The sequence below is a fragment of the Ylistrum balloti genome, unplaced genomic scaffold, assembly GCF_031769215.1.
Source record: "Ylistrum balloti isolate Yb309-2 unplaced genomic scaffold, AGI_CSIRO_Ybal_v1 Utg370450, whole genome shotgun sequence".
NCBI classification, from domain to species: Eukaryota; Metazoa; Mollusca; class Bivalvia; order Pectinida; family Pectinidae; genus Ylistrum; species Ylistrum balloti.
The window spans coordinates 1,675,692-1,693,526 of NW_026782299.1; the positions used below are offsets into that span (position 1 = coordinate 1,675,692).

The following is a 17,835-nucleotide window of genomic DNA, read 5'->3' on the forward strand; positions in this document are numbered from 1 at the left end:
TCATACACTACCATACATTCATTTAAGTTGTGACATCATACAATTACACAGAGATCAAGATACCAGTTTCAGTCCCATTATTAACATGAAAAATAGATATTAAATAACAGAGAAACGATACAGACAATAGTTACAGACATTATTATAACAGTCACCTACACAGCTTTAGAACTGCAAATCTACCACAATCTGAAGTTATCAGATTCTATACAATAAAACATTACATATTCAAGCAACTCCTCCACGTGGTCTTGCTTCAATAATTTAATACTTCATTTCAGATCAAAAATTAATTTACTCAAGAGACCTGTATTTCATTAAAATAGAAAAGTTAAAATTCTCTAAAGGCAGAATAAGGAAATGATAAATACATATTACTATTGCACTTTGGGACCACACAGCACACATGAGGATTCTGTCTATGCTATATAGAACAATATAAAAAAAACAGATTTTATCACATAAATATTAATATAGTTTAAGATATATTTTAAAACTTTGTGTTTTACTTCTTCAACTCAAAAATACTTCAAATGAATTTCCTAATTATTTTAAAACCCCACAAATAAATAACAATCTTGTTCAATACTAATACAATAAATTATACAAGTACAATACCACTCTTTTTGGAGTGGAATAGAATTTTAACTAAAATAGTTTCTAACAAAACCTGAAGTCCTTGGTTTGAATATATATTTTACTGATATAGCCCTTACCCTCAACAAAACCTAGAGTCTTGGTGATGCATTGATGTTTTACTGAAATAGCTCTTCATCCATTTTCTGATAATTTCAAAAAAAAAACATTTGCTTCACTTTCTTTCAATGTATTTGATTTAATATTATTTGCAAGAGCTAAATATGCTACAAAAAAGTGTTACATAGAAAATAAACAGAAACAAAAATGACATTATGTAGGATATTACAATATGAAATAGAGTTAGACATTAAGCCGAAAATCCCATTCACAACTGTGTATATATGAAGCAGAAATAAGAGACATTAAGAAACAGAGTTACTGGTATACACTGGTGAACGACAAGACAAATAATAATTCAGTTATGGGTATGGCAGCAAAAGCACTGGCGGTGATTGACAAGAAAATAACAGGAATAATTCCCACTTCTTTCATTTTTGAAATGTGTATCTGGCATGGATTTGAATCCCTATCCTTAATCAAGGGTGATCTGCACCAACACACTGAATCTGGCAGTCCAAAGCTGTTTCCATTGGAACAGGAAAATGGCATTTCCTAGAAATCTTAAAAATAGTTTTCCCGAAATATAGTTTGTTGGATTGTCTACCAAGAACAAAAGTAGCTGGATTATTTATTGAGAACAAAGATGTCGGGAATGAAAGTCGCTACATTCATAAGGTTCAGAGTAATAGCAAAATGAGAAATTCTATCACACAAAATCAATATCAAATATACCTGAACTTGTGTCTATGTTGTAGTGAAAGACTTTGTTTGTCAATACCAGGTGGGAAAAACAGGTTTATTATTAATATTTTAACAGTGACGGAAGAAATTCATGATGCTGTTGGCAGGCGTGGAAGATAAATATTCCCAATATTTACAAAATTCTCTCACACATCCACACCCAAGTAAATTCTGTCAATCTCATTCAGTAGAAAAGAGTTTCACTAACCACATCATCCGGAACATTTGCTGCAGGTTGGTAATGTCAATACAATACAGGTTCTTAAAACACAACCAGTAGAAGATTTGAGTGTAACATTTCAATAATGACACGATCACCTTCATCAAACAAATGACCAGTGTGGAGCATACTAGCACCGACGTACGCAGTGGACGAAATGGTAAGGAATCGTATACTATGTTCGTCAGAGCTAGTGCACTCCATACTGATCGTTTGTCTGATAAAGATGACTGTGTAGTGATTAAAACATCACACTCCAATCTTTTACTGGTTGTGTTATAAGAACTTCTATTCTATCATCCTGAACATTTTCACCTTCATATTCATATCAGGGCATATAAAAAAAAGCAATCAATTGGGATACCCGCACAAAATTAGGAGATACAATCTATACAAAAATGTCATATGATTTACTTACATATTTAACATGCATGATGTTTATTTTCATTTAAATTCGAAGTAAGTATCAAAAGCAAATTCACGTTAAGGAAACAAATCTCATAATTTCTTATCGTACCCTCAACAAATTTCCAATCTGTTAGGTATATTCTGATGAAGAACTGCCTAGCAAATAACGGAGTTTTTGCACATGAATTCATTTTTTGTATGCAAAAACATTTATGCTACATTGAGTATAAAATGGGTAACACATAAATCAAAATTGAAATCCATGATGTAAATAGTAAAGAGAAATAAATCTGTATAATTTATCTTGCTCAAAATTCAAAAAAAGAATGTCTAGAATATGTTTATCAATTAAAAATGATAATTCAATTTCTGTTGTATTCATCTGTTTCACAGAAAAGATTTTTCCCTCTATTTGAATGTAAAAAAAACTCTCAGAAAATGCCTTTCACATTTAAACATTATAGTAATTTTTTCACAGATAATGGGCAGCACATCCACAATATGGCACTACTCGCATACCTTTGTTTTATCACAAAATTTGTTGCAAGCTAAACCAAACATACAGCTGTTATTATACACAAGTATACACATAGTCATCCTCAACACTCGGTAAATCCCAGTCTCACACAGGTTCACATTTCTCCAAAACACAATATATGCCATTCTTTCACAGATTCACACTTCCCTAAAACATAGTAAATATCATACACTCGGCACCTTCCCTGTAAATATTTGGTGAAACTTTTTTAATCTTGGTCGCCTCTTTTTGGGCTTTGAGCGACTTTTGTAGTATTGGTTCAGGAGGAAGAGAAGTACAAGTCCTGTGGCAACAAAGGCCACTACAGGAAATACACTGTTTGAGTCTACATCCTGGAGCTGATTGGCTGGTTTCATCAGCGGGTCTGCCTGAAATCCACCGGATTCTTTCACAATTCCCATATTTGGCATAAGGTCGCTGTCCCGCCGATCAATCCCAGGAGGAACTGGGATATCCAGCCCCGTTGACAGTAATTTTTGTTGCTGATACAGATTGCTATAATTCAGAAACAAAACAACATTAAATACACTCACATGAATACCATAACCTTTGATCAATCAAATCACCTCTGTTAAGTACTATAGATACATCTAGAATCCTGAGGGGCCCTATCATATGTCTCGCCATAGGAAATCACGGTAATGAACAAACAGTGAAGAAGAGATCTGCCATGAACAATGGAAAATTTAACAATAATGATTCAGAATTGGCTGACAACCCAAAACTTGGTTGAGACAATCAAATATTAAAAATTAAGAAAGGCTACTTTGAAGGAGATTAACTAATGATTTCAATAGTTATCATAGAAAAACGGCATCTGTACAGAAAGGCTGATGAACAGAACAAGGTACCATATTGTCATGGTGGGCTGAACAACTTCTATAAAAACATGTTTGTGATGAAGATACCTGTAGCCTGAACTTGTCTCTAAACCTTATGATAGTACAATGTATACTATGAAAAATGATCTGATTTAAAAACGACTTTTGTATACCAAGAGTATGAGGATATAATAGTGTAGTTCAAATCATATCAGTGAAATATCTTTGAAATCCTCCAAAGCTAAATTCTACACCAGATGAAGTAAAAATCAACATTCTGAATCAGAACCTAAATTTTTTTTTCATATTAGAACCAAAAAGAAATATTGCAATTTTAAAGTCAATGACATCAAATTAATGACTTATGTTATGGTGGTTGAGTTTTCTGAGTCTCCCTTAATATCTAAAAAAAGAAATTAATTTGAAATGATAGTCAAAGAGTATGAAATAGTACATACGAGGGAGCAGATACATTCAAGGGTTGTGCAGCTGTCCAGATCAATCTTGGGCATTGAGGCAGAGGCCGTGACCTTGGCGACCCAAGGTGACCTTCTAACACTTTTGAATAACGATGCAGGTGATTCCCTGTAATAATAAATAAGGAAATATTGCATAACATTAATACAGTTATTAATTATCACACTAGAAATAAGAAAAAATGTCTACTACATATGAATGCCCTCATTCCTATACAAACCAAAATTTAAATATTCTTTTGTCTTCTGAAAACTTTGTCTTTTAAGGCCTATTAATGCAGATGTGCATGCACTCCTCATTACTCTGATGTAGGGTTGCAAAAAATTAACGACAGGAAAATAAGGCTGTTAAAACTCACCCTTTGAGTAAAACTCAAATTTGATATACCATTAGTGTATGATATTGTGTTTACTGAAGTTAATGCTTGAATGCCAACATCTTTGACACCAATGCTCTCAACAGCTGGGCACTGCAGAGACAATAGATTAGTAAATGCTACCCACCTTCCATCCTGAGTGGCAGCTCCGCAGGAGGAAGGATGGATTGGTCTGTGCCGGAAAACAAGGGTACCAGGCTATTGTATGCGGTGTACTCCAGGAGGGCACTAAGTAGCCAAAAGCAATCTGAAAACCAATACGGGAATATCACTGTCTCTGTCTGTAATCTAACGAAACAATGATCCTGTAACCTAGCAAGACAATAACCCTGAAACCTAGGTAAACAATGATCCTGTAACCAAGCAAGTCACTGATCATGTTATCTACAGGACAATGATCCTGTAACCAAGCAAGTCACTGATCATGTTATCTACAGGACAATGATCCTGTAACCAAGCAAGTCACTGATCATGTTATCTACAGGACAATGATCCTGTAACCAAGCAAGTCACTGATCACGTTATCTACAGGACAATGATCCTGTAACCAAGCAAGTCACTGATCATGTTATCTACAGGACAATGATCCTGTAACCAAGCAAGTCACTGATCATGTTATCTACAGGACAATGATCCTGTAACCAAGCAAGTCACTGATCACGTTATCTACTAGACAATCATCCTGTAACCTAGCAAAACAAATGATCCTCTCACCTAGAAAGACAATTTTTCTAAAACCAAGCAAACCAATGATCCTAAAACCTTTCAAGTACAAGACAGTGATCTTGTTCCCTAGATACAATGATTCTGTAAACTAGATACAACACTCCTGTAACCTAGTAAGTCAAAGATCCTGTAACCTAGATATAACAATCCTGTAACCTAGATACAATGATCCTGTAACCTAGATACAACACTCCTGTAACCTAAATACAACAATCCTGTAATCTAGATACAACAATCCTGTAACCTAGATACAACACTCCTGTAACCTAGATACAACAATCCTGTAACCTAGATACAATGATCCTGTAACCTAGATACAACAATCCTGTAATCTAGATACAACAATCCTGTAACCTAGATACAACACTCCTGTAACCTAAATACAACACTCCTGTAACCTAGATACAACAATCCTGTAACCTAGATACAATGATCCTGTAATCTAGATACAACAATCCTGTAACCTAGATACAACACTCCTGTAACCTAGATACAACAATCCTGTAACCTAGATACAATGATCCTGTAACCTAGATACAACACTCCTGTAACCTAAATACAACAATCCTGTAATCTAGATACAACAATCCTGTAACCTAGATACAACAATCCTGTAACCTAGATACAATGATCCTGTAACCTAGATACAACACTCCTGTAACCTAAATACAACAATCCTATAATCTAGATACAACAATCCTGTAACCTAGATACAACACTCCTGTAACCTAGATACAACAATCCTGTAACCTAGATACAATGATCCTGTAACCTAGATACAACACTCCTGTAACCTAAATACAACAATCCTGTAATCTAGATACAACAATCCTGTAACCTAGATACAACACTCCTGTAACCTAAATACAACAATCCTGTAACCTAGATACAACAATCCTGTAACCTAGATACAATGATCCTGTAACCTAGATACAACACTCCTGTAACCTAAATACAACAATCCTGTAATCTAGATACAACAATCCTGTAACCTAGATACAACACTCCTGTAACCTAAATACAACAATCCTGTAACCTAGATACAACAATCCTGTAACCTAGATACAACACTCCTGTAACCTAGATACAATGATCCTGTAACCTAGATACAACACTCCTGTAACCTAAATACAACAATCCTGTAATCTAGATACAACAATCCTGTAACCTAGATACAACACTCCTGTAACCTAAATACAACAATCCTGTAACCTAGATACAACACTCCTGTAATCTAGATACAACAATCCTGTAACCTAGATACAAAAATCCTGTAACCTAGATACAACAATCCTGTAACCTAGATACAATGATCCCACAACCAAGCAAGAAAATGAACCTGTAATCTAATAGGCAAATGGTCATGTAACCAATCATGTGAGCCAATGATCTGTTCTTTTCGATCTCCAATACAAGTTTGCTTTAGAACCCCACAACAAGAATGCATACATTAAGAACACCATGATATGCTATGTCCCTTGGTACATTGTTAAGTTTGTCCTCTTATGTCTGTAAATATTTCAAGAACTTAAAAACAATCATTCTATATTTCAAAGCACTTCTCTGGTAAAAATATGTCAATCTTGTCTACACAAAATCATTCATGCAGTGCTAACAATAAATGCCTGTTGACCTAGATATGAATGTTATTACATAAATGTAACAAGTAAGCAAAAGACTAAATATTTATACATAGTACCTTAATTATCTTAAACCTTGAACAGAAAATGATACATAAAATAAATACCATGGTTTCCTTAAGAAGCATCTTTATTTTACTTACCTTTTTGCATATGACTGTTGTCAAGACAATTGGAGTCCCCAAATAAAGCGACACGCCCACTTTCTGGAGCTGATGTGGTCTGGTACAACCCAAGAATGGCCACACCCTCCACCGTCTTGGATTCACCTTTCAGCACTTCATGGCCTAGAACACAAAATTAAATCCACTCATTAATATGTAATCAAATTTGGTAACTCTCATGGTCTAGAAAAAAAACATTCATAGTTTACTCTTGGTCCACAAAACAAAGAAATTTATTATTATTCATTATTTGGACTGATCACCTTTGACAATAACTTACGACTTTTGACAATAACCTATGACTTTTAACACAAAGCCAAGACCTTTGGTATCAACTGATGACCTTGATTGACATTAACCTATGACCTTAGACACCGACTGATGACCTTTGACAAGGGGGATATTGGGTGTTGACATTAACACCTTGGATAATGATTGTCTTTGAAGTTTAAAGAATGACTTTTGTGTGTTAAGTATGTTTCTTTCGAGTTTTAAAGAAAGAAAACAGTTTTGGAACAGCCTCTTTTATACATCTGCATTTCAATGGTTTATGTTCTTTCATTTCTGTTTTTGTAAAGGTGGACTATTTTTACAAGTCCTATTTTTCTCTTTTTTTCACAGATGGTTTACAGCTGTAAAAGACTACAGGAAAATAAAATTCACAAAGGAAATAATAGCCTATTTCACAACTTGAGTGGAAAAGATTATCCTTTTAAGTTTTTGGTAAACCCATCAACAAACCAGTGAACTTACCTTGATCTTTCAAATTATGACTCAAAATCACACCATCATCAGGAAACTTGGCCAGACTTGTTCCGGAGGCATAGTACACTACAAGGAATTACAGAAGATATATAATTTTTATCAAAAGATCATTTTTACGTGTGGATGCTGTAATAGCATTTTCTTATTACCAAACTATTTCAAAATAAGCATGAACGTTTTTAAACATAATTAGTGTATCATCCAATATAACAATCATTCTGATGAAGTATTTCACACACAATATAGAACTCATACAATCAACAAAACGGAGGATTTTACTGGAGATGATTCAATCCAAGGCTTAATACTGGTTCTCTGGCACCTTACTAAATACCTCAATATGTCTATGAGTCTGTAGGTTTGCTGGAGATGTGTTAGTATTGTGCTGTACCATGGAATTATGCTGCCAACTAAGTTAAATGCTACAGGGGACGTACTGTAGCTTCCATCCAATTCTACCAAAGTCCAACTGTAACATTTCTATAAAGGTTCAGTAGAGACTGAACAATCCTTAAAACAGACAGATCAGTCCCAGAGTAACATTTACACTGAGCCTGTGTTCTAAATTTCCTGTAAGTGTGCAGCAGACATAGTAAAATGACTATAGTCAACTTATATGATATTCTACACTTACTGTCATGCTCTCCCATCATGAAGTCTCCCTCGTATACCTGGTCACTGTAAAATACACAACATTACAGGTTATTGAAAACACATAGAATTATTACATGGTTTACAACACTCCTGAACAAATTCTAACGTTTTTCTATCGCAGATTCTTGCATTTCTCTATATCAAAATTTTTTAACAATAATTTCAAGACTTTTATTTTAAACTACAGACAATTGTATGTCAACACAACACTTTGAACATGTTAAAGACCTCTACTAAGAAAACATATAAATGACCTTGTATCAAAACACTTGAATTGTCTCTCCCAACATATTTGACAATTTCTAGCACCTTTCTATGATAATTATATACATGTATTTACATGCGTTGACCTTTCCGTGCATTGACCTTTTCATGCATTGACCTTTTCATAACCTTTATGAAATCTACATCTTACCCATCATTAAGTAATAAGCCAAATACACATCAGATTCTATAATATTTCCATCAGGTGACACAAAAATGACATTTTTCCAAAAAATATTTCCAATTTCTGGTATGTGTTAGAACTCTACATTATTACAGACAATTATACCAGAATGGTTATGTGTTAGCCCTCTAACTTATTACACACAATTATACCAGAATGGTTATGTGTTAGCCCTCTAACTTATTACAGACAATTATACCAGAATGGTTATGTGTTAGCCCTCAAACTTATTACAGACAATTAAACCAGAATGGTTATGTGTTAGCCCTCTAACTTATTACAGACAATTATACCAGAATGGTTATGTGTTAGCCCTCTAACTTATTACAGACAATTATACCAGTATGGTTATGTGTTAGCCCTCTAACTTATTACAGACAATTATACCAGAATGGTTATGTGTTAGCCCTCTAACTTATTACAGACAATTATACCAGAATGGTTATGTGTTAGCCCTCTAACTTATTACAGACAATTATACCAGTATGGTTATGTGTTAGCCCTCTAACTTATTACAGACAATTATACCAGTATAGTTATAAGATACATATATTACCTGAATGCCATTCCAAACGGTGCCAACAGATCATTTGTAGCTGGTAGATTGGCTCCTCCTGTGTCAGGCATCCACCACTGCCTGTAATATAAACACCTCACCCACTTTATCAACAATTCAGTACATACACTAAAGCATCAATTACTGTCGAAAGAGTTCCTAATTGAGATATCTATAAAAACAGGAGGCCCATGGGCTTTAACAGTCTAACCAAAATACACAGAAAACTAAGTGTTCTTCACCAAATATCAAATAGAAATGTATGTGTTCTTCACCAAATATCAAATAGAAATGTATGTGTTCTTCACAAAATTTTCAATGGAAAAAAAAAATATTTGTGACCAATACGGCAATCTTTGAGAAATGATTGCCCTCACCCAATGACGTTTCAGTCAAACAGGTGAGAACTCTGTTCAGGCATATGAGAGGAGAAAGCCCATTTTCTCAATTTACCCTAACGGGCCTCACAAACTCATAAAAATATAATGGCTGAAAAATAGTTCAAAATTTAAGTTTAAAACTGTGAATTAAGAATGAACATCACTCTAGATTGCAGATATACATGTTTGATGCACTACATAGTCTGCTGTTGGTCTTGCAATCATACACTAGTTCACAGAAGATTCTCAACAGTCCAGCATGCCTAACCTACCTTGTATTTTCGTCGTAGAACTTCACTTTCCTCATGACAGACACATTGTACCAGTCTCCAAAGATGATAACAGACAAGCCGTTGTCGACATCACGTTTGAGCTTCGTCACTTCCTCTGGGAAATATTCCTCTTCTGCATCCACAATCAGCAGCGTCCCGTACTGACTGGCATCAAAGCATGTGAATGGAGAACCTACAAGCAAACACAGGAAAAATCCGAACAGTCTACAAATTGTTACAACTGATTTGGCATTTCATCACTAAGCTTTTCAAGGCCTAGAGTAATGTTTGCTGGTCTGTCCTGATTTATGGCTGAATGTTACATTTAGAGAGCAGACAAACTCATAAACAAACTGACCTAAGGTATACTAGGACACTTAAACTTTCAGCCACTACAAATTCAGTTGACCATCATTAAAACCCTCAAAACAAAATTATACAAAATATTTTATAACATAACATGCTTAACACATTGATAAGTATTACATTAGGATTAATTTCTTTCATGCAAACAAACCAGTTTGTTAACATTTTATGCATTAATCATAAGTGACCAGCAAATGTTTAACACTGGACTCAAAAAGTCCTCAAGATTTGCAGGAATGTAAAATAAGATCAGAAGGTCAGTCTATATTTATATACAAAAAAAACTCTGTTCTGACCAGTCAAACTACTGGATAAGGTGAAGTGGCCCTGGTGACACAACGTGGAAATTTTGAAAACTCTTTTCATGCTTATAACTGATCTGCATATGTAATCATTCAAAACTTTCTTTCCCATTTCTACTTATACTTTTCCAGTACCAATATTCTCACCTAACACTTCCAAAAAGTATCCACTGCTCCGGAGGTGTTGGTACATATCTTTAAAATTTGTGTGGATATGATCTCCGTTCCTAAAATCACAGATCAAAAACACTGATATTACATTTTACCCATAAGACAAAAATATCTGCAGAACACTTTAATTTTCCAGTAAATTTAGGTTCATTACTTAATACAAATTCCCTGTTACAATTATCAGTCCTCTAAATGTAACTTTTTTTCAATGACTGGAGGGACATTGGCTATAACCAATGCCTTGCTTTTTTTCTGTTTTTAATATGATATATGAACGCTGGTTCACAAGATGTCATTGGATTCCTGCTATGTTTTTATTTGAGAGTAAGTTAAAAGAACGCTGGTTCACAAGGTACTACACTTCACACTACAACATTTACCAATAAAATCCTTCATAAACATAAGCATTCTATTTTTCATTTATTAAGAATTCTTCCACTTTAAGAATGAGAATTAATACTTTTCGCTGATATAAGACATGCAATCAAACAACATACCAATCAAGGGGGTCATTCTTCATCCTCAGGTTATCCCTGGGGAAGTACCCCGGTGGGTATCGAAGGTTGTGATATTGGTCCCAAAGTACACGTTTACTGCAATGTATAGGATAGTTAAGTTAACATCACATGATGCATAAGCCAACCCACATCTACTGCTGTTGTACAGAATCACTAAAGGTGTTAATTTTTCTATTTAAAGATGGCAGTATATCTGTTTTCAAATTAAAAGGTTGCTAATGTTAAGGAATTCCATTTTTTTCACTAGTTTCAAGGATAGAATAAAATCACACAAAATTGTGTGAAAATAAAATTAATACAGAAAACAAGGGTCTAATTTATGACTTACATGATCCATACATGTCTTATTCAACTTTTTTAAATGACCACAAATAATTTTTTCTAAACAATTTTACCAGAAAAATTGAATACAAAATTATTTTTTAAACCATTATTTATGGTGTTTTATTGAAATAACAGTTTAACTCCTGAATCCACACAATAATAATCATGTTGCCTTGCTATAAAATCACAAAAAGAGATATTTAGATGATGCTTTGGCCTTGTCTAGGTATGAATTTGCCCCAGTAACCTTTTTTCTAAAGTGATGGGTTTCAATGGTCCACTTTCTTTAAATGATACAGATATACATACCTTTTAGGTGGAGTGGGGATAATCTTCACTTTGACAGACAATTTTAGTGTTGTCCTTCTTGGTTCTGTTTCTTCACCCTGAAAAAGTAAATTAATTTGCCAAATTATTTTCATCAATGAGTTTTACAACACACTAATACGTTGATTAATATAGAACAAATCATGCTATTAACATATTGGATTATGATTCCATCAACATAAATTTACATATCTTAAAATACCAAACACAGATGGAGCAGCATATAATGTTCCCCAATGCTAAAGCATACAAGATGTACAACTGACCTGCAATGTTCACCGGTTCTTGAAGCTGTTTATAAATATCTAGACCATGACATTCACAGTGGGTCATGATAAAATTTTTTTGACTTAAGATGATATCAAGTTTGCTAACATTCCATTCAAATCAAGTATCACTTCATGACTGCAGACACATCTTCGTTGAAAATTTCTGATTTTTTATCTATTATAAATACAAAATATTCAAGGCTTCATCCAAGGGATCTACCTGTCTAATATTACTCATCAATAAATTGATACAAGGGCTCAACTTGGATTTTTCAAGCATCTTCTGATTATAAACCATCTGGACAAATATTGTCATACATAAGCTCTTTTACCAGCTTTAGATACTTACCTCAGGTGGAGACTCTATGATGAGGGAGATGTGACCCTGAGCGATGCCCTCCCAGGTATTACCTCCCTTGGCAACAGAGAGTGACACAGCTAAGTAACCAGACCAGGGCCACAGAGAGGCTGAATAAGACAGCGCCACTTCTAGGTAATTACCATGGTGAGGAAGGTATGGGTGCCACGTTGGCTGCAAGGGAGATACAAACCAAACTTAAAAAGAGGAAAATGTTTTAATAACATCCAGTATTGATATATCAGATTTACCTTTGTTAGCATAACTACATTAGATATCAACTATTGAATGGTCATTTCTAAGAATTTCGAACACAACAATATTGAATATGGGTAAAACATTTCCAACCCAAGAAGGTTCTGTTTTAACACAAACAATAAATCTGTTTTGGGTTATGTAAAACATTTATCCAACCCAAATAGGTTCTGTTTTGGTTATTCTTGTAAAACATTTAGGTTCTGTTTTCCTTGTAAAACATTTATCCAACCCAAGGACTCCAGGTTCTGTTTTAGGTTATTCTTGTAAAACATCTATCCAACCCAAGGACTCCAGGTTCTGTTTTGGGTTATTCTTGTAAAACATTTATCCAACCCAAGGACTCCAGGTTCTGTTTTGGGTTATTCTTGTAAAACATCTATCCAACCCAAGGACTCCAGGTTCTGTTTTGGGCTATTCTTGTAAAACATCAATCCAACCTCCCAGGTTTTATTAAGGAGTATTCTCCTATGGAATGCTTTGAAGTAAAATGTAGGAAACCAAGCTATGGAGAGAAGTGATTTATTATTGAAGTCCTGGGGTCAGAGAGATGCTTTATTGGAGAAAAACTCTTACTCTTTAGAAAAATGAACCATTAAACAGAAAAAGATTTAATGAATTATGGAACAAAAGTGCCATTTTTAAAGAGGATGACTTGACTGAACAGTAATTACCCTATACAGCCTTCATATAAAATTCAAATTATTTTTCCAAATGATAAAGACTTTGTCAAAGCTGAAAATGCTCCTTCCTTTAGATTAACAAATACACTATCTCACCTTATCAACAATCTTTCCTGAGACACCCATTCCATTCAGAATAGTGACCTACAAAGAAAATTCACAAATCATTTAACTCATTTTGACATGGGCTTAAAACCACTTAATTGATACAGTATTTGAGAATGTATTAGAGATTGGTGTCTGTCTCCATCGTGAAATAAACCATGAACAATGATAAAATGACTTCTAATATTAATATGTATTCAAAAGGAAAAATATTGCATTGTCGTTTAGTAAAGCAAATCCGTGGAACATACATTGATGATAACGGGCATCTGTCCATAGAAGAGAGGCTGTGAGCAGTATGGCCACATGTAGGGGCACTCAGTCAAGTCAATATAGCTGGGACTCAGACTGCAAATATGTAAGGTACAATTCAAAGGAAAGACACAAATTAAAGCAGTGAAATCATGCAGAATGTTCACAATCTAGTTTCAATCATATATTTTTTTCATTAACTGCTGGTTAACTCTAACCAAGACTTAAGCAACTGGGGCCAGTTACTTAATCAGTTACCTATTGTCAATTACCACATAACTGATCCAAACAACAGTTAAGTTACAATTTAGCTGTGGCCAGGACAGATAGATCACTATGATACTCTCACTAAAAACAAAGAAGTGACAACTTACTGTCTCAGAAAACATAACAACAGAAAGGAAACATGCCCCTGACATTGTCCCAACCTACCTAGCCTGTGGCTTGTAGGTACGCAGTGTCTGATAAGCCTTAATAAGGTCCAGTTTACCGTGACCCTGCTCAAACATGTTTACATCTGGGAGGCGTCTTGCTGAGGCCATCAAGGCTTGCTTCATACTGGCTGGGTTGATGACATGGGCTCTATCCAACACAGCGCTACAAACAACATGAGTAATGTTTAATTTTTTCTTTCTTTACCTAAGGAGCAATTTCTGACCTTACAAAACATTTGTGACATAGTATAAAATTGGAATGACCGTTTTGACAAAATTACACTCACATACAATGAAATCTAAATACTCTTCCTCTATGCTACTGTTTGACAACATTCTTGCAACAAAAATGCATGTAGTGTAATCCCACTGATGGAACATGAGAAGTCTGAAATGTCAAAAGTTCACACACAGTGCGCCTTCGGGTCAGAGGTCCTAACCATTAAAAATACAAGTACTGAGAATGAATTTGGTAGAAAGCATACCCACCTGCCTCCACCCTCCAAACTCCAATCCCCCAAACAAGGAGAGGTATACACACACAACCAGATTGATTTTCTCGTTAGAGTTTCCCTGCTTTACAATTCTGTTTTGTCAGACCTACACAAATGAATGGGTCTGAAAGCTTACCTGTACAGCAATGTGATGGCTCCTACTACTACAGGTGACGCAACGCTTGTTCCTGAGAGTGATCGACAGCCACTCCTACAAACAGAACAAAAAATATATTTTTAAATGTATTCATCACTACGAGATTTACATGCAGTAGAAAAATTACAAGAAAAAAACATTATTCAAGTTCCCAGTTGGGAGTAAATTATTTTCATTTAAAAGCTGGAACTTTTTTTTTGAACTTTTACTAATTCTGGATGTAATGTCAATATGCTGTGAAAGACATGACAAGAGAAACCTTAAAAAACTTACTTAAGAGCTGAACCACGCACAGCAGATCCATAAGTGACAATGTCTGGCTTGACCCGTCCATATCCCTGAGGGAGTTCCTGGTAAAATAAAACAAGACTTTTACTTTCAATCTCTTCTCATTCAGTCAATTACAACTGCATATACAAGTGATTTCTGATGTAATAAAGTATTTCAGTAAATAGTAACCTGTATGACCTTTGAAGGATTATCAAAACTGATGCAATCTTCACATCACGTATATACAGTGGTTCATTGAATAGAGAATTTCTGATGGAGACATGGTGAGCCTCTGTCATGAACATACCATTCTAATGCTCTTTATTTCATGTTTTATGCGTACTCAAAATGTGCATTGAAATATTCAGTGCAATAAACAATTAATGGTCCTAATTGCAGGGAAATATAAAGGTTTATTTACCCTCCGATATATTTCCCTTGGACAATGCCTTCAGGAAATAGAACATCTTCTGGTAAATAAACTTTCAGATTTCCCTATAACCAGGGAAAATTATCATGACTTAAACCACCTACCCATGTGGTCATTCCTCGTGAAGAAAATCTGGCAATCTGGTTTTCAAAGTTGATACCTCCGACACCAATCACATCCATCTGGTCTGCTGGGTTGTTTAAAGTCCTGTACATACAAATAATCATTATTACATTACATATGTATCCAACAATGGCAGTTGTAGGTGAAGAGGTGATATACAAAGTGACACATATCGACATTCAAACCAATAGGCTTTCCCTCCAATAATGTTATATGGAAACTGAAAGATATTTAGGATTATGCCAATTAACATCTACTAGGGCGGTCAGGTAGTACAGTAGAAACGCACATGTCTTTCATCTAAGCGTTCAGGGGCTCTATTCCTAGAACAGATATGAAAAGCTTTAAGGCTTAAAGTTGAAAAACTTGTTTTGAAATTCAATAAATAGTCTAATTCAAATCAATCTATTAGACACCAGAACTCCAAAATAAACTGCATCTATCCATGGTTTGAATTCTGTCTATTACTTTCAAGCAAATTATCAATTAAATTCTATTGGTAGTACTCCTCACCAAAACCAGGCATCCTGGGGTGGATTTGATGTTTCACAGAAATAAACCTTAATAGATTTATATCTATTGATGATAAAAAGACCTGAGGAGAGATAAATACTTACCCATATAGTGGTCCATCATTACCAATGGCTGACACCATGATCACCTTGTTTGCTGTTAATTCCCACACCTGTAAACAAATAAAGAAAACATCTGAAACTTCTCCCAAAACATCTCTAAAACTAACATGCAACTCCCTACCTCATTTCTAAATATGATAAGCAACATGAATGACACTGAGAGTGTCATCGCTGATATATAACAAAATCCATAATTCAACCTTTTTTTGTAGAATTGTTCTTCATGTCTGTTTCCCTTTGAGTACAATATGATTCTGCTATATAACCTACCTTGTCCACAAATGGATGATCCATAAAATCAGGACCCCCGATACTGAGGTTGAGCACATTGATTTTCTTCAGAATGGCGTAGTTAAAGGCATCCAGGAACCAGGAAGTATAAGATACCTGTAACACAAACCACAAATCATTTAACACAGACGCTGCAGAACAAATATATTAACAATCCTTAAATTCCAGACTCATAAACTACTTTACTTTATGAAAATTATTACACTAAAATCGCTTATTTGTCCATTTGGAAAACAAAAATTTTGTTCCTACAGGTATGTATTTTTTTAAAACACAACATAGCTTCTTCAGACTGACTGATATTTACTAAGGTGAATTTCTTTTTTTAAAAGAATATTTGAGTTTTGATTAAAGCACAAAGTTGTTATATAAGTATTTAATCTAACCTGATTGTTTGTAAACACTCTGAAGACATAGATCTCAGAATCAGGAGCAAATCCAAGGCATTCTCTGGAGCTGGCAATCACACCAGCCACAAACGTACCATGTCCAAGTCCTACAATAAACAAATAAGGTCAATTTAATCCACACAATCCAAACCAACCGCTGACTACTTACAATATAAATAAAACACATCTAATTTTAACATTTCATTAAAAAAGCATATCATTTCATTATAAAACATGTACATTTTTGTGGAAAAAAAACCCCACAATATTTTTGTTTGTGGAAAAGACACATACCATCATCCAGTGTTTTCTCATTGGTCCAGTTAGATCTATCTTTAATCCTGCCTTTCTTAAAATGTGGGTGATCCTCAGCAAGTCCTGTGTCAAACACTGCCACTTTTACTCCTATACCTGTATATATACAAAAAAAATCATCATCATCATCATCATCATCATCATCATCATCATCATCATCATCATCATCATCATCATCATCACCACCATCATCATTACATCATCATCATCATCATCATCATCATCATCATCATCATCATCATCACCACCATAACCATCACCATTGACATAATCACTATTAACATCATCATCATCATCATTGACATCATCATCATCATCATCATCATCATCATCATCATCATCATCATCATCATCATCATCATCATCATCATCATCATCATCACCATAACCATCACCATTGACATCATCACTATTGACATCATCATCATCATCATCATCATCATCATCATCATCATCATCATCATCATCATCAACATCATCAT

At 34.6% G+C, this 17,835-nt stretch overlaps 1 protein-coding gene across 1 annotated transcript in view; it reads right to left on the reverse strand.

Moving 5' to 3' along the window:
• Positions 1-514: 514 nt before the first annotated feature.
• Positions 515-17,835, reverse strand: part of LOC132554905 (membrane-bound transcription factor site-1 protease-like) — a 28,039-nt gene continuing 10,718 nt past the window's right edge. The window contains exons 8-29 of the mRNA XM_060219235.1: positions 17,333-17,449; positions 17,036-17,145; positions 16,629-16,745; positions 16,341-16,408; positions 15,705-15,807; positions 15,174-15,250; positions 14,880-14,954; positions 14,248-14,412; positions 13,815-13,911; positions 13,555-13,602; positions 12,512-12,694; positions 11,876-11,952; positions 11,222-11,317; positions 10,701-10,780; positions 9,886-10,078; positions 9,234-9,314; positions 8,210-8,253; positions 7,564-7,641; positions 6,790-6,933; positions 4,408-4,527; positions 3,886-4,012; positions 515-3,101 (exon numbers count right to left, since the gene is read on the reverse strand). Coding sequence (XP_060075218.1) covers positions 2,771-3,101; positions 3,886-4,012; positions 4,408-4,527; positions 6,790-6,933; positions 7,564-7,641; positions 8,210-8,253; positions 9,234-9,314; positions 9,886-10,078; positions 10,701-10,780; positions 11,222-11,317; positions 11,876-11,952; positions 12,512-12,694; positions 13,555-13,602; positions 13,815-13,911; positions 14,248-14,412; positions 14,880-14,954; positions 15,174-15,250; positions 15,705-15,807; positions 16,341-16,408; positions 16,629-16,745; positions 17,036-17,145; positions 17,333-17,449 — 2,531 coding nt within the window. The 3' untranslated portion in view covers positions 515-2,770. The remainder of the gene's footprint in view (positions 3,102-3,885; positions 4,013-4,407; positions 4,528-6,789; positions 6,934-7,563; positions 7,642-8,209; positions 8,254-9,233; positions 9,315-9,885; positions 10,079-10,700; positions 10,781-11,221; positions 11,318-11,875; positions 11,953-12,511; positions 12,695-13,554; positions 13,603-13,814; positions 13,912-14,247; positions 14,413-14,879; positions 14,955-15,173; positions 15,251-15,704; positions 15,808-16,340; positions 16,409-16,628; positions 16,746-17,035; positions 17,146-17,332; positions 17,450-17,835) is intronic.